The sequence below is a fragment of the Diadema antillarum genome, unplaced genomic scaffold (assembly GCF_040938485.1).
Source record: "Diadema antillarum isolate AM-2024a unplaced genomic scaffold, OU_Dant_1.0 scf00000076, whole genome shotgun sequence".
In the NCBI taxonomy this organism is placed as follows: Eukaryota; Metazoa; Echinodermata; class Echinoidea; order Diadematoida; family Diadematidae; genus Diadema; species Diadema antillarum.
In genome coordinates, this window is record NW_027270965.1 from 1,142,748 (window position 1) to 1,170,726 (window position 27,979).

The 27,979-nt window shown below is 38.8% G+C and overlaps 1 protein-coding gene across 1 annotated transcript; it reads right to left on the reverse strand.

The window, feature by feature from the left end:
- LOC139717544 (chloride intracellular channel protein 2-like) lies at positions 1-26,585 on the reverse strand. The gene is made up of 5 exons (XM_071629053.1): positions 26,203-26,585; positions 5,671-5,806; positions 4,267-4,447; positions 1,643-1,853; positions 1-276 (listed from the first exon to the last, which is right to left on the reverse strand). The coding sequence occupies exons 1-5, from the start codon at positions 26,485-26,487 to the stop codon at positions 139-141; spliced, it is 951 nt and encodes a 316-aa protein (XP_071485154.1). The 5' UTR covers positions 26,488-26,585; the 3' UTR covers positions 1-138.
- Positions 26,586-27,979: the final 1,394 nt, after the last annotated feature.

Genomic DNA, 27,979 nt, shown 5'->3' on the forward strand with positions numbered 1-27,979 from the left:
AAAACACAAAACGATTGATTTCTCGCCAGTGGGTGGTTTCCCAATTTTTTTGCTGTGTTTTTTTGTTTTTTTCCTCTCCCCTTCACTCATTCTGCTGCATGGTGGATTTTTTCCCTTTTCGTGATGTTCTGTACTGCGTTACGACTTCATGACCACCCTGTGGTATGTGTGCCACACCTCCTTATCCTCGTACTTGATCAGGTTGTAGACGCTGGAACTTCGCCAGTTCTCCAGGTACTTCTGGACAGCGTCCATACCTTCCATCACCTCTGGGAACTGCAGGGAAATTAGAGGGGGGATATAAAGTGGTGGCGATGCTCAAATGTCGGACCAAATATTGCTCAAAAATGTGCATTCATAAACAATTTCAATGCAGATTGCGCTTACAGTCAAATTTCATAAAAGCATTTAATTACTAAAACCAATCAATATAATATTTTTCTGCTTAGAACAGAGTCGCTGACAAAATCTTTTTCGTGGCACAATTTTTTCACTTACACTTGCCAAGGACAATAGAAAGAATATGTACACCAAAAATATGCCTTTTTGGACATTTATTTGAATAGTTATTTATAGCAAATAGTCTGATTTCACAAATACATAGTACATAAATGTAGCCCGACCTAGTTAGGGTTTATGACATGAATGGCTTATAATAACATACGGGACTTGGAAATTCTTTTAATGAAGAAAAAAAATAGTCGTGTTAACTTTACAAGAAGCAATCAGTTAATTACAATAGAATATGGTATGCACATTGAATCTACAATGTACCACATATCTGTAACATGACAGATAATCAGCCAAATGAAGTATCGAATGTTCTTTGCTTTTCTTTTTGTTGTACAGACGAACTGTTAGTGATAAGCCTCAGTATGTAGAAGGCCCTTCCAACTTCTCATCTTATGAAGGTAAGACATAGGTGGCCCATCATACTAATGTCGCTTCCTGTTCCTAGTTGGAGGTCTGTCTGTCTGTACACCTTCCAGACATGATTAATTCTTAAGTGGGCAACACACAGGCCATGGAAACTACTCATCCGAGTAAAGTTGTACTATGACAGCTGTCACAGGCTATGAAAGGTAGTTTCTCTTCCCCTGCAAATGGAGGGTAGCCTCAACCACTGTTAGCATGAGCTCGTATCTTAGGTATCTTCAGAGACAAATTTCTTGGAACGTGTGAAGATCTGCTCTCAGGACAACCTAGCAAGGAGTGCAGAGAGCTGACCCATTTCTGCGCACTCATCTTCTTCAGGCACAACCTAGCATAGGCTACATTATGCTGGTCAATCTCCACAGAACTTCGAAGTGCAGGCCACTCCCATTATAACACAGTCCTCGGGACCAGCAGTTTTCTTTCATTATATCAAAATTTCAATACATTCAAACAAATAAAGCGTATGGAGATATATTGATGATAATTTTGGGGCCTAAACTTTACTTTGTTGTATCCAAAATTTTGTCATAACCATATTCATTATGACGGGAATGCACTTCTTGGGAGTGCGTGTCCATCTCCTACGGCAATCAGACTCAGGATGCAAAAGTGCTGGCACATCTCTGAGGAATCTCTCAAGGGGTAGGCTTCCTGAACAATGCACCCACCTTTTCATGGAACAATTGTAGCAGCGGACAGAGCTTACCTTGAAGAGCCTGCAGGCTACATCAACACGGTGCAGCTTGGGCAGCAGGTCACAATCCGCCAGGGTCAGTTTGTCCCCTTCAAGGAAGAGTCCAGGGCTCAGCTCATCATCCTCAGACGTGTCCTTGAGAAACTCGTCCAGCTTCTTGAGCTCTGACCGTAGTCTGTTGATCAGCGTCGCTCGCTTGGCCTTGTCCTGGTTCTTCATCAGCCTGTCAGTGATGGAAAAAAAAAAAAAAAAAGGTTCAGAAACCAAGACTAGAAGAAAGGAGAAGTGATTGCTAGATAGGCTGGTCCTCTTAAATTAAGATTTTGTTTCATATTGTAAGATTGATTCACTGCACATCTCCAAAGACAGTTAGTGCTATGGAAAACAAGAGAGTGATGTATAAGTAGTTTCATGTTTTGAATTTCACTATTCAATGATGCATGGTTTTCTGCTGGAGGTTGACTTGGCTCAGTAGTACAGTATTCGCTTCACACAAGGTCTTTGGTTCAAATCTCAAATGTGATCTGATCTTATAATGCCTATCCAAGGATCTTGATGGTGACCATGCACTGCTCATAGATATTAACCAGACTTTCATTAACAAAATGTTTGTGCTTGATGTTTTGCGTCAGTGTCCTCACAAAACACCAGGGTTGAATTCCTTGCAAAATTTTGCACTTTTTGAAAGCTGGTTTTAATTTTTTTTTTTTAACCTGCCTGTGACTACCCTATAGCACTTCCTAGCAAATTTTCAGAGTGCCACTTAAAGCAGAGGAAACTGAGACCTCAGTAGCACTTTATGGCAGCAGTTGACAGTGAGAATGGAGACTCACAGGACGGTGAAGCCCTTTAATGCCCAGGGCATAGATGGTTTCAAAAGAATTTGTACATCCATCACTATTTTTGAATGGTAGGCTGCTTTAACTCATTCAGGACGAGTCCCAAGTATTGTACTTCGGCAACCCTATCCCAAATGCCATAGTACAATGAAAGTGTTTCTCTCATGACTATGTTCCTCTGATATACATGTATAGCTTGCATTTCATGTGGTGATTGATTAGCAATCAGTTTTCCCTACTGGATTTGGGTGTAAATTCTAAGTTTCTGTCACTGTTCTGTGTGCAAAAGTCATGCCTTTACAGTAACATAGCTCTTGGTCATTTGAAAGAAAATCAATCATAGATTTGACATGCAATTTACATCAAAGCAAAGCTTGGCATTTTCTTTACAACTTTGCGCACCACACGTCCAGCTCAACAGAAATTTGTAAAAGTTACAAAGACTTGAAAAACAAAATGTTTTCTCGAAGTATGACTACGTTGGTGTCTCTGAATAATGTGGCACACAGGGGTTTTCCACCATGGCACATAAAGAGTTAATAAGGTTGTGTAGATGCATACTTAACTTCACAATGAAAGCAACTCCCATTATAACAAAGTCCTTGGCACCGGAAGTTTTCCTATGTTATCAAAATTTCATTATAGCCATACAATGTACAGTAAAGGATGATTAAGATATACAAATGATAATTTGGGGACCTCATTTTTACTTTGTTGTAACTTGCATTTTATTAAAACCGAGTTCGTGATGACAAAGTGAACTGTGTTTTACTTTGTACTTATACTTGTCATGATTTATAAGCTGAGAAAACTAGAAATGTCGCTACAGCGACTGGTTATACCCCCGCCAAACAACATTTCATAAGCTTTGGTCAAAACAACATTTCATAAGCTTTGGTCAAAAAACTGAGGAAGTAGTTAAATCCGCAAGATCTTTCCTTGATCTTCTGCCATTAATATGCCGTTACCATGGTAACGTACTTTCGGGTACTGTCGAAAAATGCGTCTTGCACATCTACAACCAAAGGCACACATCTGTACCAAGTTTCATGGAAATTGGGCAAAAACTGAGGAAGTAGTTTGCAACACAAAATTTTCCATCATTTTGGCTCATAATATGTGAGCTGTTACCATGGCAACATACTTTTTGTCACTGTCAAGAAATGTTTCATGCTGACCTATCTCCTAAGACAAACATTCAATATGAATTCCATGAGAATTGGAAGAACACTGATGAAGCAGTTTTGCCATGAAGCATTTTGCCCTATATTTCACCAATAACATGCCGTTACCATGGCAACGCACTTTTTGCCACTGCGGAAATATGTGTCTTGCACATTAACATATTCAGATGAACATCTGTACCTAATTTCATAAAAATTGATCAAAAACTGTGGGAGGAGTTCGCGACGCAAGATTTGTACCCATTTTTGCCCATAATATGCCATTACCATGGCAACGTACTTTTGGGTACTGTCAAAAAATACGTCTTGCACATCTACAACCCAAGGCACACATCTGTGCCAAGTTTTATGGGAATCGGTTGAAAACTGAGGAAGTAGTTCGCGACGCAAGATTTGCAACGGACCGACCGCCCGACCGCCCGACCGCTCGACCGTCCACTGATTCCTACATGTATATACCCCCTTCAAACTTCGTTTGGCGGGGGTATAATAAATTGAACTGAACTGAATTGAAACCCGTTCCATACAGGAACCTGGTGGCCTGTGTATTAAAGTCTATGGGGGTTTCAAAATTCTGTATGGAATGTGTTTAAGAATCGACTGCCACACTCACGCAGAAAACTTGCTGAAGATGTTGGAGCCAACCTGCTTGGCCCTGGGGTTGCCATTCTCCAGCTTGGGCTGGAACACCATCTCCAGGTAGTGCTCTGCCTTGATGATGTCATCGATGACCTTGCCCTGTGGATTCTCGGTCTGAACGTTTGGGTCGATGAGCACTGGGGGCGGTGTGTTCCCTGCAGGATGAACAACAGTGTTAGCCATGCTCCGTTCACACTGCCAGTATGTTCACATTTTGATCAAGCAACAATTTAAAGATAGTCCAAAGTGTCAGTGAGCAAACCCATAATGCAATGCTGCACATTGGCACTGGTCCGATGGTCCAGGACCAGTAAAAATCACTGTCGGACCAGGAACTTTTTCCTGAATGGACCGGTAAAAATTGGAAAAACTGGGTGCCTACTGGTTTGACAGATAGGTCGGACTAGTAGATATTGAGTTTAGTGTGCAGCCCTGCCGAAGGACAAGATAAGAGGTTTGTCTATATGACTGCAACATTACTAAATCTTGTGATCATTGTGATCAATGAAATGTAACATCACCATAGTCGCAGAATCAATTCTCTTTCATCAAGGGTTGTAAAGTCACCAAAGCATTTCATGCCAACATGTCGGTACTCCTTGAATGATGTGTATAGCTTTTATTTTTCCCTTCTCTTCAACCTCCTTCTTATTGCTGTTGGTATCATACATCATTATTGTTATCATTTTCACAATCATCATCATCATTACCATCTAATTTCACCTACACCTACTGGTATTGACCGATTCGGGTTCGTTGAGGGCAGCAGACATTTTACGGCACAGGGCGCAGCCATAGTGGGTGTATCGGTGTGTATCAGCCGACCCCCCTGCTCTCCCCCACCCCCGGGCAACATGTTTATCACGCACTTGTAACAAAGGTTCGCGCACTAGCAAGCATTCGCGCACTCAGTACGAGACGCCCATTGGCTAAAGCAGTTTTTCATTCTGCGCGCGTGCTAATGTAGGGAGAGGGGTGGGGGAGTGTGGAGGGGGGGTCGCATGATACACCCAGTATGGCTGCGCGCATGCCAAAAATACACATAGCGCGTCACAGAATCGGTCAATACACTGGAAGTACAGAATTATAAACTCTGTACAATACATGGCCAGTATGGCCTGCACAATCTGCCAGTGGTATCCTTTTGTGAGTCCATCCAATTCATTGGACATGGGGAAAATAAGGATAATTTCTCACAAACTCATAAAAGGCAGAATCCAATTAGGATGAGGTGCTTGGCATGAGAAAATATACATAATTTAAGAAGTGATGTGGATCATCATTCATCCAGTCAAGTGTAACCTCCAAATTTTTCAATCAGAAACTAAAGGAAACACAATTATACTTTAAAATACATAATTTCATTGTCAAAACCTACCTAACATTTTCTTGTATTCTGCCGGTAGAATTTCCTTGTTGACCGTGCATACTTGGTATCTAATGTTCTTCAGGGTGATGATCATGAACAGTCGCTGACACAGAGGGCAGTCTGCTATTTTGTTTTCAACGCCAGCCTGTATATAAGGAATAAACAAGAGGGACATGAAAATAATTTAATGCACATTTGTGTACTGTATACGCCATGTATTTCGCGAGTCTAAATTTTCACGAATCAAGGATTCCCGACGATTTCACGAGTGGTTAAATTCGCGATCATGGAGCCCTGTACTTAACGGAGAAGTGTACACGCGTACGTCACATTCACATCGGGATCAGAGTCAATATTTTTGTGTGTCTTTAATTTCGCGAATGGCACCTGACTCGCAAAATTCGCAACAATGAAAACCTCGCGAAATATTCGGAGTATACAGTATGTAAGTGTGTTTTAAATCCAGGAAACTGTTACATTGTATGATCTTACTATAATACTGTATACTATCAAAATGATATGATCGTAGGACTTTTGTGCATAAAGCATGATATCAACGATTGTATATTAATCCAGCTTTAATACTCAGGTAGATGTACATTGTAAGTGTGAACATCTCTATGCAATATGGGTAGAGAAAATTTCACATCACCCAAACCAAATTACAAGAATAAATGATTTTAATAAAGTCATTATAACATCGAGGGCACAGAAATCAGAAAGGTTACTTATAATACACACACACACACATACACACACACACACACACACACAATGCTAGTGAAAGGCAAGCAGAGATGTAATGAAAGCGTTAAATTCACTCTCAGGAGAACATCCTGTTTATCAGGATTTGAGTGACTGCACGTAAGTGAATACCAATTTCTATCTTTGTTCTCTTTTCCATACGGTTGAAAACAGATGACAACATGTGAAATAAATGTGATTGATGTGCAAGTCAAGTGGTAACTTAAGGAAAGAAATCATCTGCAATATTTCATGTTAATACAATGTACAATTGTAATAGCTTACTCCACATATGGCACATCAAAAGCATGTTAGCAACAGTATGGAATAAATATCAAACAAATGTCATCATATGCTGCGTTATTACAGATAAAAACAATTTTTGCGTGTCCACCCTTCTGTAATGACGGCTCACAGCAGCTCAACTTGTACACAAATGTACTATAGATACAAAATGTGTGTGTGTGTGTGTGTGTGTGTGTGTGGGTGTGGGTTGGTGGGTGGAGTAGACATTTATGCATAAGAAAATTGCTCTCCCCTCATTTCATCAAAACTATGGTCCAGCAAAAATACTTGTAATCACAATCCTCAGGCCACTGAGCTGAAATCTTTGTGGCTTCCCTGTTGTGTGAATATCATGGTTTTTACAATGCCACTCAAACCTCTGTGTGGGTGGTACCACTTCCAACAAAGGACACAGCAATCATCAAGTGCTATTAACACTTCCAGAAAAAGGCCAAACAAGTACTATCTATTGGCTTTCCATAATATTGCACAGATGACTTCACATATGATGTGAAATGCATTTGCATCATGAAGGTAAAGAATAAAGGTTGTTTTTATGGAAATATCTAAAAGTAAACAGAACTGAAAGTGTCACTAATAAAATCTAACTTAAAACCAGTTGATGTACAAATATTTTGTGGATCATTAATAATTATCAACCTTTGATTAATTTGGTAGCTTTGTGAGATCAGAACTTTCTGTCAGGCTTGTTAGAGTCCATAAATTTGCATCATGCCTGGTCTATTTCACAGTGTCAAATCAAAAAAAATATATATACCAATGTGGGGTATACACATTCTCTCTCTCCACTCCCTTTAATCTACCAACCTCTCTCTGGTATGTCACATTGATAACTCTTCACTGAGCCATATCTGTGACCAAACACATAAACCATGATAATTGCCAGAATAGGTTTCGACAAGGTCTGCTTTACAGTTGGCCATCATTTATACAACTTCATATCTCTGGAGTCGGTATAACCCATGTGACATTTAATGGACCCTTAAATTAAAATGAAGTGTATTTTCTGCTGTGCCATCACACTGTTATCACCAGCTACATAGGCTCGGATGCCATCTCAGCAGAGACCCCAATCAATTACATGACTAGATCCTGCCAATAATGCACTCATTAAGTATGATGTACATTTTACCTGCCATCACCTACACCGGAAATAAAACAACAACAACCTGGATGATTTGGCAAGTGATAGAACATCGCTGTCACACAGACATTATGAGATGAATGTGTGACATTACACATGGGATGCACAAGAGGAGACTACACCCACCCCTATTGGTTGCGTGTACACTGGCCATGTGGGCACATTAATGAAGAGAGCATGGATTCACATACAGTCGTGCTCCATGTGTGCTACACATGTCGGAGCTACAGACACGCACGCATGCACAATAGTGAGTGTTGTCCCTGACTCTCGGAACATCATCTGATCCTACATTTTAGTGCATCATTGAATGCATCGCCGGGCCAATATGAATGTTCGCCATTACATGCTTTCTGTATAGTGCACACTAGGCTAAGAAAGCAATCTTTTTTTTTTTTAACACGCTGAGGACGGACTGATTTTGCTACAACACGCGTTTCCGAGTATACTCAGGCCTCATCCTCAATGGGTTAATAGGCCAGGGCATTGAAAAACAACGATACATTTCAGGCACAGAAATATTCAATCATATGCTCCATACAAAAGAAATGTAATGGCAAATTCTATAAACAGTCATGTAGTAGATACATGTACTACACTCCTGAATGATAAAACAACTTTCATAGAGTAATACAGCTGGGCAAACTGAATAGTGAATGTTCAATACATTCAGATGGATGAAGGCTATAAAATTCTATAGTTTTTGCAGACATGTTTTAATCAAACAGACTGATCCTGTTTAGTTCATGTCAAGGATACATATTTGGTGTATCAAATATTTGTGCACAAATCAGTGCATGATTTACATATGCCAGGGAATAGAATACAACATTGATGAAGCTCAGGATCTCCTCTTTCACAATTTGACCTCCACTAAATAATATCTGGCAGCTTTTTACTGGTTTTGTAATGCCAGGTCATACCCTTGTCAAATAAGAAATGCAATTTACATGTACAGTCACCAGTTCCAAATGTACAATAGATCAATTTGGTGTCTGCAATATCAGGCACTATTTTATTTCCTTGAACTCTCCGCCAAATACCCCGCAAGAATGCAATATCATAAAACAAATATTGACTACTTATCGAGGGTTAGGTCAAGTGCACATTGCACAAACTCTGTGTGGCTTGCTACAAAGAGAGTGCATGTCAGTTCCCATTCACATTCTTGCATTAATGAATGACTTGTTGCAGTAAAGTAAACTGAGGCCTAGTGACTCAAGATTTAACAATTGAGATCTGAAAATATGCACTGACTAAAAATTGGTAGCAAAATGAATGATCAAAATTTGAAATGGCAGGACTGCAATCAGCTACAGAATGGTACATGTACCAAAAGTTTCATGGCCTGGGGCTGTGCTCCCCTCAGGCTTGTGGATACAAAATAAAAATAATGATCATAATCATAATCATAATCCTATTAAATCATAATCATAGTTATAGTCATAATCATAATCATAATCATAATCATAATAAATGTAACATAACTTCAAGGAAAGAATTATTTTTTAATTTAGGCAAATCTTCTTAGTGTTGTGGTTGTACATAGCAAAGAAGCAATAAATCATACTCTCTAAAAAAAATCGAGTGAAAATTTTCACTCTAAAAAGAGTGAATACAAAAAAGAGTGAATTTCGAGTGAAATTAGAGTGAATTTTGAGTGAAAATGCTCATTTTCACTCATTTTGGAGTGACGTCAGGGATCACTCCAAAATCTTCGAGTGATCCCTGACGTCACTCCAAAATGAGTGAAAATGAGCATTTTCTCCCAAAATTCACTCCAATTTCACTCGAAATTCACTCTTTTTTGTATTCACTCTTTTTAGAGTGAAAATCTTCACTCGATTTTTTTTTAGAGAGTATTGCTAAAACACACACCCTCATCCCTACAGATGTACTGCAAACAAGTCTTGGATACTTGTTTTCCATGCACCATATTTTGCAGCTTCCCCTTTCCCCTCGCCACCCCTATACCCCCCCCCCCCAAAAAAAAAAAAAAATGAAAATGAATGTACTATTACTATAAACCATTCCTGATGACATTTCCCTGTATGTGTATCACTAGAAAGAAATTTTCCTTGTCAAAACCTTGTCAAAAAAAATAATTTAATAATAAATAATTCAATAATTTCTTCCTACACATACTTCTCTTGAGTGTGTACAGCACAAAGGCTGATTCAGTACCAAATCAATAGACGACTAGCATTGTTCATCAAGTGTGTACTTTACATTGTAACCTAGCCTATTTCAAGCCAAACGCTGGCCCTAACAAGTGAGCAGCCGCCTGCATGGTTGCCCCCATTCAGAGCTAGGACTTTGACCCACGTTACCTCTCACTCTAGAGAGTTGAAACCTGCTGGTCACATGACCACAAGTGAAGACAAACCACGGCCAGTCCACATTGTACACACTTTATAGTTTGTGCAGTCATAGCTCCATTCAAACAGATACTACACTGTCATTTTTTTTTTAATCGACAGAATGCTGAGTTACGTATGTTATACAAGAAAAAAAAAACTGAAAATCTTGTGTGTTTACTTTCAAGTTAGTGAATGGTCAATATGAATATAGAGAAGACCAAAAAAAAAGGGTTGCTGTGATACTGTGACTCTCTTTTTTTTTATCACAAGCTCCGAAAGTTTTTTAAGTGTCTATAAATTGCAGCTGAGAATTTAAAAAAAAAAACTCTCTTGCTTGCTTCTACTTGAATTAACTAATTATATTTCTAGACAGAATAGAAAGTGAGAGACTGCTGCCACAGATTGTAGGACCTATGTGCACCACTATTGTATGCTTGCTTTTGAGACTTCAGCTGTACACAGGGTCACTACTACAACACCTTGAATACAGGTGAAGAGTTTGTTCGCAAAAACTGCTAAGTCCATTTTTGAATATTTTTCAGTAAGGTCTCTGTCATAAAGTACAAAATAATACCTTTCAAATGATATATTGGTCACTACATATAAAGGTACTTTTTTAAGTTATGGTCAAAAGAGCAAAAAAAAACATTTTATCATTCTCTTTATTTTTCTTGACCTTTAATCGCAAATATCTCCATTTGGCAAATATGGACTTATCGGTTTTTGCGAACAAACTCTTCATGTACAAACAGGCATAGCGTGTTATAAGTCTGCAGACATCTGCAGACATTTACATCGCAACAGACAATGCAGACATATTCTTGTTTGCTTAACTTATATCTTGGCATGTCAGTGTGTGATTTCATGTATTATGAAGAAGAAAAAAAAATATTTAAGTCACCCCCCCCCAAAAAAAAAAAAATGAACAATGAATTCTTTGCAATGTTTTGAGTTATTCGATCCTGCAAAAATCAGGTGATGAATGCCTTATCTTGCAGCCATTAGATGAAAATGTGATATTCATTGCACATCAAAATATTAAATTTCTTCTCACATACAAAAAAAACCAACAATAGGGGTGTCAACCTTTAATAAGATTAGGAAGAGCATTGTAGTATTCTGGGAGGGGGGGGGGGCTTATTTTTGGTGGAAAAACAGTATTTGAATTTTTCTTGCTGCAAGAGATACATGTACACGCTGTAGTTTAGCAATAATATTGGGGCAAAACAGTATGTTCCATGAAGCCTGCAGTATTTTTGGCAAAATAAACTGTACAAATGATATGCTGATCTAGTGTAACACCGAAATATATATATATATATATATATATATATATATATATATATATATATATATATATATATATATATATATATATATATATAACAAAGGAAAAGGATATCAGTTGGCACCTTGGTGACAAAACCTTGCCAAAGCATTGCACTGATGACATATCCTATCCCTAAATTGGCAACAGCATGCACCCACATGACCTCTTCTCTATAAACACCCAGCAAACTGTGAACATTTGAACCAAACAACCTGTCTACAAATTGCATACTGTATCATGCCATTTCATATCCAACAGGTGCTGTAGGCTAAAACCACCATTCTGTGTTTCCCAGGCCAGCCTGTTTTGTATTGTATGATTTGGCATGTGAAATGTAAATGATGTTCATTTGTCATAAAGTTTTAATATAAATGCATATTCCAGTCATATTGCAATGCATTGTACAAATTGTAGGTAGTGAAGCCCGCCCTGGGCAATTTGAAGTTTATAATGACTTTCTTTGAGCCCAGTGCAGGATGCAATTTTCAGTCCATTGTCTGTTCCACGAAATAACCAAGGGACGTACTGTTGGTTTTGGAAGAACCAGACTGTTCAACAGTATCTGGACTCTCTTTTTTTTTTCTTTTCCTTTTTTTTTTTTTTTTGGGGGGGGGGAGTGTTGGAAGGAATGAGAAAATAAATTATCCTATCCCCTGTATGTAGCACTATTCATGCCATTCTTTTCACTCACTGGAAAATTAATGTCTAGGGAATGAGAGCATGACAAATTCTGTCAACATTTTTTACTGAATAATTCTGCGATTCTGAATCCAAGGAGAACAAGATCAGCATAGACAATGCACATTCACCATATAGGATACCTATTTAGTGAGTCTAAATTTTCGTGAATCGCGACCTCCCAACAATTTCGCAAGTGGTTAAATTCGCGATCGTGGAGTTCTCTCCTGAGCGGAGAAATGCATGTGACATTCATTCATATCAGGATCAGAGTCATTATTTCTGTGTGTCTTTAATTTCGCACCTGAAACACAGATGTATCCATACAATTTCAATGTGAAATGTATAACTGTATAGCTTTCTGTCTTTACTCATAGCAATACTAATAGCATTATTCTTTATGTTACCTCAGCAATATAATAGGCCTTGTACCTGCACATTGAAGTGGTAAGCAGTCCTGTTTTGCTGGTACACATGCTACGATGTACACACTGTATGTTACAATCGTATAACGAACTCTTGAGTATTGTAAAGGTGGACATTTTTGTCGTGTTGAAATTTTTGCACATTTCTCACAACCAGGAACTAGCGCGAAAAATAAAAGCACGCAAATATTTTTGCTTGCATACAGTTTCCAGTAGTTGATGTCTTGATTTCACAAAATTATAAACAATAGAAATTCATCTTATCCGGCCGAGCATGAAAAATTGCTCACATGAAAACTTTAACTGTAGTCCCAAGCTACAACTTTTGTAATATGGTCAACACACCAGTGTTGGTAGTCGTTAGAGTCTGTGCACTTTACTGGTAGCCAAGATCTTTCTAATCATAGGCAATTTGGATCTTGCAACTATTTCATTATCTTCGACATTGCTGACATAATGTACTAAATTCATTAGGAGAGGATTTGATATTTACTTAAAGTCACAGTTACAAAAATGTTCTTTGACTTGTTTTGTAATAACAACAATCTTATGCAACATCTACGGCCTCCAGACGTGACCACCAATGTGAACAGAACGTGTGTTTAGGAGTTATAAACTGTGTATAAAAAGTGTGCTGTCATGCAGTGGCAGAGTGAGCCCATGATAACTGAAGCTGAGCGATGCTGATTCCATCTTGCATACCTGACCCCACTCGAAAAAGCCCCCTGAATAGGACGACTCGGCTTGCACAAAGCCGGACCTACAAACACGACACAATGGCACTTTGTCAGCCTGCCAGGGTTTGTGGCAGGGGAGGGTACTCCAGTCATACTTGGCTTCATCTTTTGTATGACCCTCCCCTGCATACTCAATGGTGGTGGGTGGTGTAGTCTCATATACCAGCCCTCTCACCTTTTTCCAGTATTGGGTCTCCAACAGTGGCAACACAACTTTTTTTTTCCCCCTATATTACTCATTTCCTTAATTGATTTAACACAATGGAACACTCTCTTTCATGTCTTTTATTCTTTCCTAATGAGTCAGTATACAGTGTAAATGTACATCAGCTGGATACCAAAGAGCTGTGGTTTTCAGTCAGGAAAGAATGCAGATCATACTAGGCAAACAATACAAACATAACTGTCATCATGTTTGTACTCCACGGAGATCGCGACATCAATCAAAGACCCATGGAATTCTGCCCTCTAAAATCTCCTTTCTAAATAGTAACACTAAACATTGTTTTGTGTAATGTTATCAGCACTGCTTTGCAGTCTTCTATGTGTACAGTATACATAATGTATGTTTGCTCATTCATGCAGTTGTACAGCAGAAGTTTCAAAAGGGAACATAATACAGAAGAGTCTGAACTAGGAGACTAGGAAAAGTACACGCACTCTGAAACTGGGTGCACGCCCATCTGATGCGGTGAAGAGCAATTGCATTGGAATGCTGTGTACACCTGAAAAGGGACTTTCTGTGTACTGCGGTATAGGGCCATTCAGTCCCACACCTAAACTTTCTAAACAGAGCCTTTCATACAGGCAGCTTGACCATATGGGGATGTGTATGTTAGGGGGGGGGGGGGGAGGGAACTGAAAGGAAGAACAGTCAAAACCAATAATACATGTAGCATTGATTACATGTGTACCGTACAGTGTACATTGTAGCATGTACAGTGTACTGTACACTGTACAACATCAAATCATAACACTGGTGTCATTTGTAAAGCCCTCTTTGCCTTCGTTGTTTATTTGATATCAAGATGTCATGAGCCCTGGCTGTAGCCGTAACAACCCCCCCCCCCAAAAAAAAACAAACAAACAAACAAACAAACAAACAAACAAACAAAGCAAAACAAGAAAAAACAAAATCAAAACAAAATGACACAATCTGGAGCAGTCTAAAAAAAAACTAAATGAAAGAATAATTTTTAACTAAACTTCATACGATCTTTTCAAGAGCATCAAGATAGATGGGCAATCACTACGAGCACCAGGGCTCAAATTATTAATGTCACTGAGCTTCATAAAGCAAGAAGTGTCATCACAAATCCTTCATCGCAGTGGAGGCCTATTTCAACTGAAACAGAATTTTCGCTTAATTTTCTGTCTAAAAAGGAGAGTATGTGGTCACTTCCTTCGATCTAATAATCTTTACTCTCAATGCAATGTATCTCTCTTACCTTTGAAAGCATATACAGTGACATCAAAGGCCAAACATAGAGAAACAGCATAGAACTTTTTACACACAACATGAGAGCTATTGACAAGTCAAGCAAATTTATACAAAATGTATAAAGTTTCATTTTTTGTTTTGTTTGTATGTTTATTGTTTTTTATTGGGGGGGATTCAGATAGAGCATGTTACTCCTTTATTCATTGTCAACCATAAGCATCATCTACATTGTATCTGAATAATCTGTCTTAATATCCAACTAGATGTGTGAAAGAAATAGATATTGAAGATGTCAGACATACTGTTGATCTCATTCATGTTTATAAGCATTGGTTATCTGTGAATGCCATCATTGCCAACTACAACATGGTACTTTGTAGCATGGAACCTGATATCCCATCAAGCAATTGATACATGAGACTTTGTAGAAACATGAGACAAGTGTTCAGCAGCACACCAAGCAGGTCATTGTAGTCACTGATCAAAAACAGAAAAAAAAAAGAGAGAGAGAAAAAAAAAGAGGAGAATGCTGATATAGGCCCTACTGTACACAAGCTTTAAACAGGAACATGAAATTAATTTTGCAGAAACGTAGATGAACTTTCTATACTGGAAACATATCATTCTATGTGTCTGTAAAATTCTGTGACTTTTATTCATAATGTTTTGCATTTATGTACGGTTGTACATGCAGCTCCCAGTTGATAAATGATTTGGCACCAGAACTTGTATTTCACCTTCAGTACATTGACTGGAGTACAGTGTACACATATTGTGTCAATAAAGTAAAGCCAGATAGAAAATTTGCATGCCTGGGCGTGTCGCTGTTTAGAGCTAATATTTTGTTGCCAAACAATGAATTTGTAAATACTTGCATAAACCACAGCAAAATGCAAATATGGTACGATTAATGAGCATCATAAATACCACGGTATTAAACATAATCTTTAAATCCTTGATTTACTTTGCATAGCATAGTCTACAATATGTGACCCGCTACAACAAAAGGGTCCTAAAGTCGCGCACGGTCGAAGCTGTGAAAATTGAGTTTGAAATCAGAGCATCAAAACTGGTCAAAATTACGATTTTCTGAATTTGACATATTATTGGAGTCTGACATGTTTTCTATCATCTGTTGAAATTTTGAAGCAAAATGATGAAAGGAAAGACCAAAAATTAGCGTTTTTCTGGGCCATGTTTTTTGGCGTTTCAAGCAGAAACTGGTTCGAAAATTTGGATTGAGCGCCACAGATAGGCTCCGCCCCTAACAACGACCAGAGTGATCTCATTGGTCAGTTTGCTGCTTGCCGCTAACCGAAGCGTGAAGCTCGCACACTGCCCAGTCGACTGGTGCGTGCGGGCGGGGTGCGCTATGCCCACCCGCTTCTCCTGGCATCCTGGTCACTGATTGGTCGGTGAGGAGACCGCCGAGGCTGTGTTTGAATGAGCATTTCAGGGGTTGCTAGGGCTTACCTTCTATTGTCCGGAGGGTAAAACTCACTTGCGTGTCCCTTGATCGCGATTGCGTCGCAAGGAAAACTTTTAGGGCGCTTTTCTCGAAACAGTGATTTCCCAGACGTCTCGACATGCTCTCTTTTAAACATCGATATCTCCGCAGCCGATTATCTTTATAAGATGTTTTATATATCAATTCAAAGCAGAAAGATTAGGGAATTATGTCATGTAGTTTTCAAATAATCGACCTCATCCGACTTTAGGATCATTTTGTTGTAGCGGGTCACGGTATATAAACTTGCAAAATATGTGAAATACACATACCATCTCCATCATAAAATTCCTACTGTATGCACTGGCAAAGTCTCTGCACAATTTTTCATGTTTAATCTTTCTTCAAGACCAATCTGAAGTGCAAATTATTTTCAAATAATGCATCCTTTGGCTCAGTTCAGACAGTCCACAGCAATATTTGTCATTCATCAAATATTTTGAACAACTTTAAAAATAGAGTACATTGTAGATTCTCCTTCACAAAGCTAAAATGTACAGAATATGGAGACTCAGGGCTCGACACTAGCAGTAGTCCAGTACCACTAAACTTTGATGTCGGGCCACAAAATTACAATGAAGGTTATCTTTGGTGGCCCGACTGGGCAACAGAGATGAACAAGAGACCCGCGGGTCTAGCACTCACCTGAGTATCGCAAGTTCACCTTTCATGCAGCCACTAATCTAAATTATTCACAGCTCTACTAAAATTTGACCAGGCATTCTCAAGTAGAAGATGAAAATGTACAATAAGGGCCCAATTTTTATAAGATTCTTTAAGTTGGGGGGATTTGGGCCCCCTGGGGCCCTCTGAGTGTGGCATGGTGCCCATTTTGATAAACTGAGATCCTGACCCCCTAAGGATGCTACCTGCCAAGTTCGACGAAAATCCATCATGAGGTTTTCAGGAAGAAGATGAAAATGTACAATTTAAATAGGCCCCATTAGGACCCCTCCCCACCCCCCTCCCCTGGGTCCCAAGGGGGGGGGGGGGCATCCCAGATTCTGCCATGAACAAACTTGAAACTACAGTTATCAATGTATTAACTCATAGTATTAACTTAGCTCTATCACTTCTGGTTCTAGAGAAGAGGATTTTTACAGATTCCTTCATTTTGGGGGGGGGGGGGGGGTTGGGGCCCCCCTGAGGGCCCCTTGGGTGGGGCATGGTGCCCATTTTAACAAATTGAGATCCTAACCCCCTAGGGATGCTACCTGCCAAGTTTGGTGAAAATGGGTCAAGGGGTTCTCAAGAAGAAGATGAAAATGTACAATTTAGGCCCCATTAGGACCCCTCCCCACCCCCTCCCCTGGGTTCCAAAGGGGGCACCCCTGATTCTGCCATGAACAAACTTGAAACTACAGTCATCAATATACTAACTCATAGTACTAACTTAGCTCTATCACTTCTGGTTCTAGAGAAGAAGATTTTTACAGATTCCTTAATTTTTTATTTTTTTTTTTGGGGGGGGGGGGTTGGGCCCCCCTGGGGGCCCCCTGGGTGGGGCATGGTGCCCATTTTAACAAATTGAGATCCTAACCCCCTAGGGATGCTACCTGCCAAGTTTGATGAAAATCGGTCTTGGGGTTTTCAAGAAGTAGATGAAAATGTAAAAAGTTTACACACGACGCACGACGCGAGACGCACGCCGGACAAAGGGCGATCGCAATAGCTCACTTGAGCCTTTGGCTCAGGTGAGCTAAAAATGGATTGTTCTGTTTGCTTAAAGCAGTTTTGGGCCATGACATACAATGTACACCGTATCACTTTCACGCTACCAAAATGTCAAAATATACTTTTAAACAGCTTTTTATAGTGGTCCGAACTGGCCACCAAAGAAAAAAAAAATTAGTATCGAGCCCCAAGACTTCTAGTCAGACCCAAACTATTATACCAAGTGATGCTAGACGGATGACGCATCTTCACCAGCCTGAAGCTACAAAATAGCTGGCATATTTCTAAATCATAATCCTCCCTTGTTAAGTTGTTGATATCCGCACAGGGCACCCCATTTGGGGGAATGTGGAAACAACTGCACAGATTGAAACCACAGGTCTGAAACTACATTGTTTGTTGAGAAATTATTCCCTCATGAAAATTTGCCCAACCTACGTACAGATGTAGTCCACAAACAACGCTTTATCTCTCCCCTCACTCTCTGTCTTTCTTTCTCTATCTCCAACATAAAACAACATTAAAGTGTATGTCTGATACACTTCAAAAACTTTCTTGATCCTGAGAGACACAATACACTCTGAATGATGGGGAGAGGTGGCCACTGTAAATACTGTAATTTTAAGTAACACCTTTTCCATCTAGGTACCTAGGCCTACATGATCACTTTTTCACACTGTGCCAGTATCAGTGAAATTCGCTTGCTCAAGATACCATGAAATAGACATAAAGGGCTTTTGCACATTTTCAAGGTACATGTATCCCTTCATTAGTAGTACAACGTACATAATGTACTGTAGTTCAATATTTCTGTGAGTGTGACATAATTATTTTTGCAAAATGTGTTAAATTTCCACCTGGCAAAGTAATCCACATTCACAGTACTATCTTTTTTGCTGAGTTATGCTTTCATCCAGACCTCTGTGCAACACAAAACACAGGCAACACATGAAACTGGGGGCTCTGGCTGGGGTTCAAAGAGAATGCTGTTCAGATACACAACATGTACTGGTTGTAAACATCTGTAGCTTTGTGTCTACTGATTAATACAGATCTTGTTTGCTAGTGAAAAGTCACTCCTTTCAAAGCAGACTTTAACCAACAATTATTAAAAAATTTATGCAACTTCAGAGAACTAAGAAATTAATTCATTGAACTATTTAGCAATATAGTGTTTGCAGAAAAATGGTCAAAAAGATACTTTGTGCATACTACGTGTAGATCACGTGGCTTTACAAACATCAACTGTATGCTATGACATTATCTACACATAAATCTTTCAGTGGATGAGAATTTCACTTTGCTGCTTTATGATTTTTTCCACCATATTGCCTCCAAGATATTGTAATTTTCAAGGTTTGCTGTGCAGTACAACCAGTTTCATAGAAATGGGTTGATAATAGGGCCTGATTGGCTGAAGCATCAATGGTGTCAGGTTGCTTTTAGTAGTAAAAGGGCGCAAGAAGACTCTACCCCATGGCTCATCACAATCTAGAGGAGTTCATGTAGCAATGCCTCGTCTTGATTCCTTGCTTGCAGAGTGGATTCCGTACAATCACGTTACAAGAGTTCAACCTTTTATCTGACCTCGGTGCTCAAAATAGACGAGAAAACCTAGTATGCTGTCCATGCCTGGCGGCGCAAGAATGTGAAATTGTTGTTGCACGAAAATGTGACTAGAGTGCTGTTTGCTCTTCATTTCACCCCATTTTTCATGCAACAGAGAACATTGCTTGGAATCTACTGGAAGAGGTACATGTAGAACAGCCCCTTGTGCCATTATCACACAATCTCTCATTGCAGGAAACTAGTCAATAAATGAGCACCTCATAAACTTCTCATGATACGTGTAAAGTGCTAGTATTATGATGCGTATTTAATGATGGTGAATGTTCTGAGTGTGCAAACAAAAGTCTTGAACACTCCACTTGAAATATTGCTGAGTATCTATTGGAATGCAGACAATCTACAGTTGTATATGTACAATGTAATCACCTTTTTACAAAGAGAAAAAGGGAACATTCCTAGTCAGTTCTACATGTAAGTTGCTCCCTCCCCCTCAAAGTGTTGCTTATCAATCATTTCATTATTTATCTCATCTCTTTTAATATTGACACAGAGATGGAGGGGGGAAATGACATACACTGTATTTTCTATCATGGTTTCTTCAAGCATTTCAAAATATGCACAGTCAAGACTTATTCAGACATTTACCCCATATTGTATGATACAAATGTACAAATACATGTACATTACAGCAAAAGCTTTATAAAGAAAGTAGGGTCTGCATTATCTTTTACCAAAAGACTAAACGACATACCTGGGGCTAAAGTTCATGTCGTTTATCAGTGATACTGCAACCTTTTCCCAATGTGACAAGTTTTGAAAAGGCACACGCCCATTTCTCTCACTGTGGAATACATGTACCTTCTTCCAATTCTTCTGTTTTTTCCCCTTTACTTACCACAGCTATGACTGATAACAAGAAACAGAACTTTTTGACGGTGAAGATCATTTTTATGTCAGTATCTCTTTCTGGGCTACATGTACTTGGGTGATAAATAGAAGCATTACTAACCATTACATCCATGTGCATGTCAGTCTATACTGTAGTGCATCCTACTGAGTAGCAATAGGCCTACTGGACATACAAGTGTACAGTGTACGAGTATAACAACTGTGAAAACAAATGAAACATTTACAGTACACTTGTGTACATCAATGTCTCCCTGCATGGTTACAATGTACAATATCAGTGCTACATAGCGCAACCGGAATGCTGAATAAGTATCTTTAATTCATGAGTATTCTGACAATCTCTGCACTACAGCACATTGTACATGTATGTATTATTGTACAGGTGTGTCAATGCAATTCATGTACTTGAGGAATGCAAATATCACAGCACCTGAAACATCCTTCAGTCATTAGTTTTTGCACACTGTATTTCAATACAACTGTACTTTACATTCAGCTACAGTTGGCATGTGTAGTACTACAATGTAGGGTGTAGATACAACTGTGGTACAACTGTACAATAACGACTTGCCAAAGAAATAATCAATACAAGTTTATGGACATTTTTCCCTGAAGACCCAATAACAATGTTGTACAATGTATCTATCGCATCTGTTCCTACACTGTGTAAATGTATTTAATGTACAAAATATGTTTTTTATACTCAGAATCCAGTTTGTAAGCAATAGGCTACTGTACATACAGTAGTTGTCTTCTTTATAATCTTATGTGTGTCGAAAAATATTTTTTAACACAAGCTCTCTGGTTGTCAGAAACAATCTCTGATAACAAATGCCATACAAGAAAAAGCATCCTTGATTATTCTTTATACAGACCATTGTGTGCATTATTGAACTTTTAACTATCAAAGCCAGGACTGTAAACTAAAACAGTTTGTACAGTATGATCATCATCATAATTGTCAAAAGCAATATTTGGCTGCTGAATCATTCTGCAGTCAGACCATAAAAGGGACTTGGAATGTGACCTTGTACATTGGTTTTGAAAACAATTTATACAATTACGCTACAACGTACAGTATTTCAATCAAGCCATGTACTCCATGCATACGATACAGCAATAAGCATGCCATGCAGTGTACAATGTGCACACCCACTTCATAGTTTGTGCACATTGAAGTCTTTTAGAATGTTAAAAGATGAATTGGAGCTTGTCAAAATTAATATTTTTACATGTGTATTTGTAAAGTGTATTCATGAAACTCAAGACCATTATCTCTAAATTTTATATGACAAAATGAAAATCTCATCTTAGGTTTTACATGGTGTAATCAACTTGAAAATTGGTAGTCAGTGATTTTATAGTGCCTTACTACAGGTACTCATCTCTTTACAGCATCAAAATGAATACTTCCCATTCTGTTTTGCTGATAACAATAATGATAAAATTGTGGTAGAATACTCAGTTTTAAAAAAAAAAATGTGAATGATCCACATGTTCAATTGAAATAGTCTCATGCTCTCAACAAATGCTCAGTTTTAATGGGTGACACTAAGCATCCAGTACCTAAATGTACAATACTGTAATGCATACAACGTACATGTACTCTTCATGAACCTTGCATACAGATATTTCTTTACAATGTCAGGTTGAAACTACATTGTACAATCTTAACATGCACTGTTTTCTATGAATGAATCTTAGATACCATCACGTCACAACTCTGTAATATTGCAAAGCATTAGTTGCCATGGTAAATCAATGACATTGTAATCACCTAACAAGCTCGCGCTAGTATTTAATCGCATGTCGTTTGGCTTCCGTACTATACTGTGCTGGGGTGGAAAGAATGTCAGATCTTAAAAAGGAATACAAAATCAAGACTTTTGCCTGAGATCTATGCAAGATATGAAGGTCAGGGTTTACCCAGTAGTAATTGCACAACTTATTTGTATGATCTGTATAATACTATATCTTTCACACAAATACGAAAATATGATTCTTGAAAGAGATTTTCATCACTACTGTACATCCTTTCAGTTTCTACTCTTCGGTTCATACTTGTCTGTACATCTGCTACTTTTATGTAGTCCTACACTGCACGCATTTACAGTTTACACATACAAGGCCTTGTATACGTTGTATCAATATGCGATACTCTAACATTGTATTATGATTTCTTTCTTTGTGCTCTATACCATACTGAAGTTACCAAGCAAAACTTTAGCTACAATGTACATATTATGTAGTACAACTGTATGTATGTTGGCATTAATTGCATCTATAAACCATATTCACCATTGTTTGAAAAAGCAACAAGCATCTAAAATGCAGTGTCGGTTTTGTCTTAGGCCCATGATTTGATACTGGAGGCACTGAGAGAATCAGTACCATGGCTCCACAGAAAGGTTGAAATCTGGACAGTGAATAGTTTAAATAGACACATTACAACTGGGAGCATGTTTGTTTCAAGGACTAAACAGTATTTTCTCTCTTTTCACCCAGAAGAGACAATTCAGTTTATTTTTCGTCTCAGGTGCTGTTGAAAGGCCAGGTCAGATCTTCGCTCCTGCTGTTTACAGAATGGCCCTGAGGGGGCATAAAAGCTGTGCCGATTCCATGATTTACGTGAGGAGAACCTTTGACCTGTCAATACAATGTCCTGATTTGAAGTCCTGAGCAAACAGAAGCCCCCTCCCCTATGGTCAGATCACATAAAAGATACTGTGAGTCCCAGTGTGACTTGCTACAGTGTGATGAAAACAGACTGATTGCTTTAATACAGACTTCAGGCAGAGACATGTCACACCTTCAGTACATAAAATTGTACAGGTACTGTATCATTTAAATAGTTTACATGCAGCAACCGTTGTACAGAAATTGTACACATCTGTAGTATGAATACTACTGCACACATTTGTATTAATGTTGGGATACATCTTGTATGTATTACACAGAATAGCTGGCAATTAGCATTGATTTGTAAAATTACTTGCAAGTGACAACAAATCATTGTTTACTCAAAATCTTTCTACAGCATGTGAAGTGTGTAGGGCCTACAATGTACAGTTCAATTACTCCCTCATGACTTGTACAACTTGTGATTAAACTGGGTCAAAAAGGAATGAATGATTTCAATTCAACAATGAAAGTCCAAGACCACTGTACAGTTGTACAGACATGTACAGTGCACATTACTTACTTTCCAACACCAAACATTTTATAGCAAGGGCAAAGGAGTCTATACTTTAATGTATCTTCTGCATTTGTGACAATGGCAAGAAACAATTCCTTTTACAGTGAATATATTTTGCATGAAAAACTCCAAGTCTGTTATTATCATAGTGATGGTCATTGTACATTATTTACAATGTGAATATGAAAGGCAAGTGTTACACAACTGTACAGTACATCAATACTAGTACTTGCACTGTGTAGCTTGATTGCTCATATTGTCTAGACTGCTGATTACTGTACACGTATGTACTTGCAGTACGCTGTGACCACTGCAAGTGCATAGAAACTTTAGTATGAAACGATTGCAGACAGCAAATTTTATGGCTCACATACATGTGTAGTAAAAAAAAAAAAAAAAAAAAAAAAAAAAAACTCATATTATACCATAATCTTTATTTCAAAGCAGCCAGACATGTTGATCACTAACATGTGGGCTTATATTCCAATACCACCTTACCCCCCCCCCCCTCCTTCTCCCTTTCCCTCCCCTCCCCTGCAGACACTGACTGCCATAAAGATTTAGTAATGGTATAGGTGCAAATTATAGAAATTTTCAAACCTTTGTAGTTTTGTTTTGTTTTTTTCTTCAATTGGAATACCATATAAATTTGATGTTGATTGGTACAGTTTGTGGTTACACTATGTCAGAGAAGGTATGATACAATGTATGTAACATGAGATTAAACTAACAGTGCAAACCATTTTGCATGAATACCAGAATGAAATATTTACGATTACATGAAGTCCATAGTGTATTCACATTTCAAGTACAGTGTTACTGTACATGTAGATGACTACAGTATACTGTGAAAACTAAAATGACCAACAAAAAAAAAAAAATGATTCACACTGTACAATTACATGGTGTTTAAACAGAGGAAGTCACTTGCTCAGTGTTGGAGAGAATCAATTGATGCAATGCCAAAGCTCATTGCAATCAAAGGTCATTTCTATGAAATATCACAGTACACACCAGCATATTAAATACTAGTACTGTCAACATTTATGAGTAATACAATGCAGTACATGCCAACAGAAATGACAGGGGAGATTACCGCTGAAAGAAATACAACAGTTGTACCGTAACTCTGTGTTCCAAAGCGTAAGATGGAAAACTATATGCTCTAAATGATTGGGCCAGAGAGTTTGACAGTAGAGCTACAACATACAATGTACAGTATAGGCCTACTTCTTTAATAAAAGAGAGAGAGAGAAATACACAAAACTCGCAGAGAGCCACCACACCCATGTTTCCCCTCACTGCACCCTTGTTTTCAGTGTAAACTACACACTGTTAATGAGATGGATATCCCCCACCCCATCCATCAACATGTTGCTGCAGGGCTGCCAACATTGGAAACTAGTTGAGAGTGAGACTCCCATAGGCCAATTTGGCAATGCTATAATTTAGGAGTCGAAATGAGTGAGATCAATAGAAATGCATGCAAATGAAATAATGTTTTAGAGTGAGATAAGGACCAAAATGAGTGAGTCTCACGCTCAATGCGTGAGAGTTGGCAGCCCTGTTGATGTTATCTTGATTTTTAATGTGCGTCTCATACAGTCATGGATATACACTCTACTCTATCAGTGTGGAAAAGCATTTTGGAATATGCACAAGATAGGGTTAGAAACCACCTAGATATTTAGTTCTGATTTTCTTTTTCTCTTTATGAATATTTGTAAAATGATGTCAGATTTCACTTTCATGGGGTTGATTCGTGCCTGGAGAGGTGAGAGCCGCAGAAAAAAAGCACCAAAAATTTCGGTTGGATCCGGACGATAGGTACGGCAGCCCTGCATTGAGCAAACCTGCTGGCGCCCATGTTTCAGTGGGTTGCTGCACATTGGCAGTTGATTAAAACTTTATTTTTGTCAAAAAGACAGAATTTTGGGGGACCCAAACTTTTTCTTCTTTTTATCATGGAGAATGGACATATGTGTGTGTAACAACCTATCACTGTGCAAACTTGTGACTACATGTATCTATCGGCAAGCGCACCAAGGTTCGGCCTCCAGTGCCATGTGCAATTTTTTAAAGCACAGAAATAGGTTTCTAACAGTTAAAATAGATGTAATGTTAGCAGGTGGTCGAATTTTATAGGACGGCGTAGTGATCGAAATATGGGCAGCTTACGTTTTTGATACATTGTTTACATGATAGATGTGTCACAGTGAGATGGATGAGAATTGAACAGGGGACCTCATGAGCATGGCCGGGGTGCTCATGAGGAGGATCCAGGGATCCATGAGCGGTTTCTTGCGGACTGAAGTGTGGTGTTCACAATTTAAAGTGTTCCTACAAAGTAGCGCATGCCATAAGTAAACTTTACTCTAGCAAATCTAGGGCCTACTGAGTGAAATATTTATTACTAGAACTAGAATTCTAATTCTAGTTTACCATGATCTAGAATTAGAAATAAATTTACACTGTGGAGCTTGTGAGTTGTGTGACATTGAGATTAGTTTGTAGTTCATACCTTAATGTACAATGTGATGGGTTGATCTGTCGATTCGTCCTCTTCTTCCTCTGGCTCCGTTGTCTGCTGAGGTTCTGATTGCGGCTCTTCTGGTTGAGGTTCTGGCTCTGCCTCTTGCTCCACCTCTTCCACCTGCTCTGCTGGCTCTGCTGGCTCTGCTTCTGGTGCCTGCTCTTCTACAGTAGCATCCTCCGAATTTTCCGTTGGGGCTCCGTTTGTCTGTTCATCTTGGTGTCCGTCCTCGATTTTCAAACTATCGAGGTTTTCAACGTCCTCACCGTTCATGATGGTGACTTATTCCGTTAAAGTTATCCACGAAAAGCTGGCTCTCCGACGACAATCCCTAGAATTGAAATGCTGTATCTGCCTCCGTCGCGCGTAATACCAGTACCACCAAGTCGTATGTAGGCTCCACCGACGGCGATGTTCACGTTTTGTGAAGAGCTAGAGAAGGTGGGTCGTACACACAAGTGTGTAGAGAGTAGTACAGTGTACTGTCATGTAGATTGTGCACAACGTGAATGTGTAGGCGTGTGGTACACACTTCATCCGACGCACCTACGACTGTAGGATCACGCAAAATCTCTTTGGGATCACACGACGACACGTACGCACACACGCAAAGAAAGTACTGGATGGATGCGAGCTTGTTCACCTGCGCTTTTGCTACCCACTACAGTGTACATGCATTGAAGCCATTGAAGCCATTGAAGCCAATCAACGGACAGAAAGGGCTGGAATACGCGTATACGCAACCATGCACATGCACACCAAAAAAGTTTAGAACTTTTTCGGTGTAAACTCGAATAGATACCACAGTGGATGAAAGGAGGTTCAAGAGACGTCTCTTCCCACCTCCCTGGTCCAACCCTAGCCTTGAGATTACCAATTAAATCTAGCTAACATTTTTCAAATGGCTGTCAGTTTGCTATTGATGCACAGAAAATGTTACACATGCATTTCTGTCTTTGATGATCGGGCTTCGTTCGATACCGCCAATTATAGGAAGCAGTCTGGAGATTCATAACCCTAACAATTTCAATTAATGTAGAATATATTTTGATATCAACAGGCTGTATAACAATTATAAAACCAAAGGCAATCACGCTCTGAATTTAATACTGTACAGAAGTGTGAATCTGAGTTGTGTGTTGAAAGTGTGTAGAATCTGTCAACTTTACGATTGTTTCCGACATATGAAACTGATAATAATAATAATGATGATAGTCATCATCATCATCATCCTCATCCTCATCATCATCATCATTATCATAATCAATAAAAATAACACTTAGGCCTATGTAGTCCTTAATACTGACGTTTCTAAGCGCATTAATGCAGAAAATATTAAATTAAAATACAGCATTATGTACTATAACAACAACAAAAATTATAGGATTGAGTAAATAAATAAGTTTTCAGCATTAATTTAAAATTATCAACACATTCAGCATTTCGGATTAATAGTGTTGATAGTGTTGATCACATTTCGTGATATACTAGTAATCTTCACGTAGCTAGGCTTAATAAATGGATTTGTCAGATGAATGTCCGGACTATCCCAAGTCATAGAGGTGTATCTGAGTCTTGATTTTTATTGCAGCAATTTTGGGCAGTTTCTATAGGCCAGTTCGGGGTTAGCTCATGTGCAATTGGGTACAAATGATCTTTCTTCTTTCTCAATTGATTATGCACTTCACCAGTTTCAAGCGACGGAATGCATTAGCTTGCCCAACGTATAAATTTGTGGGATTCATCAGTCATGTTCAAACAAAGG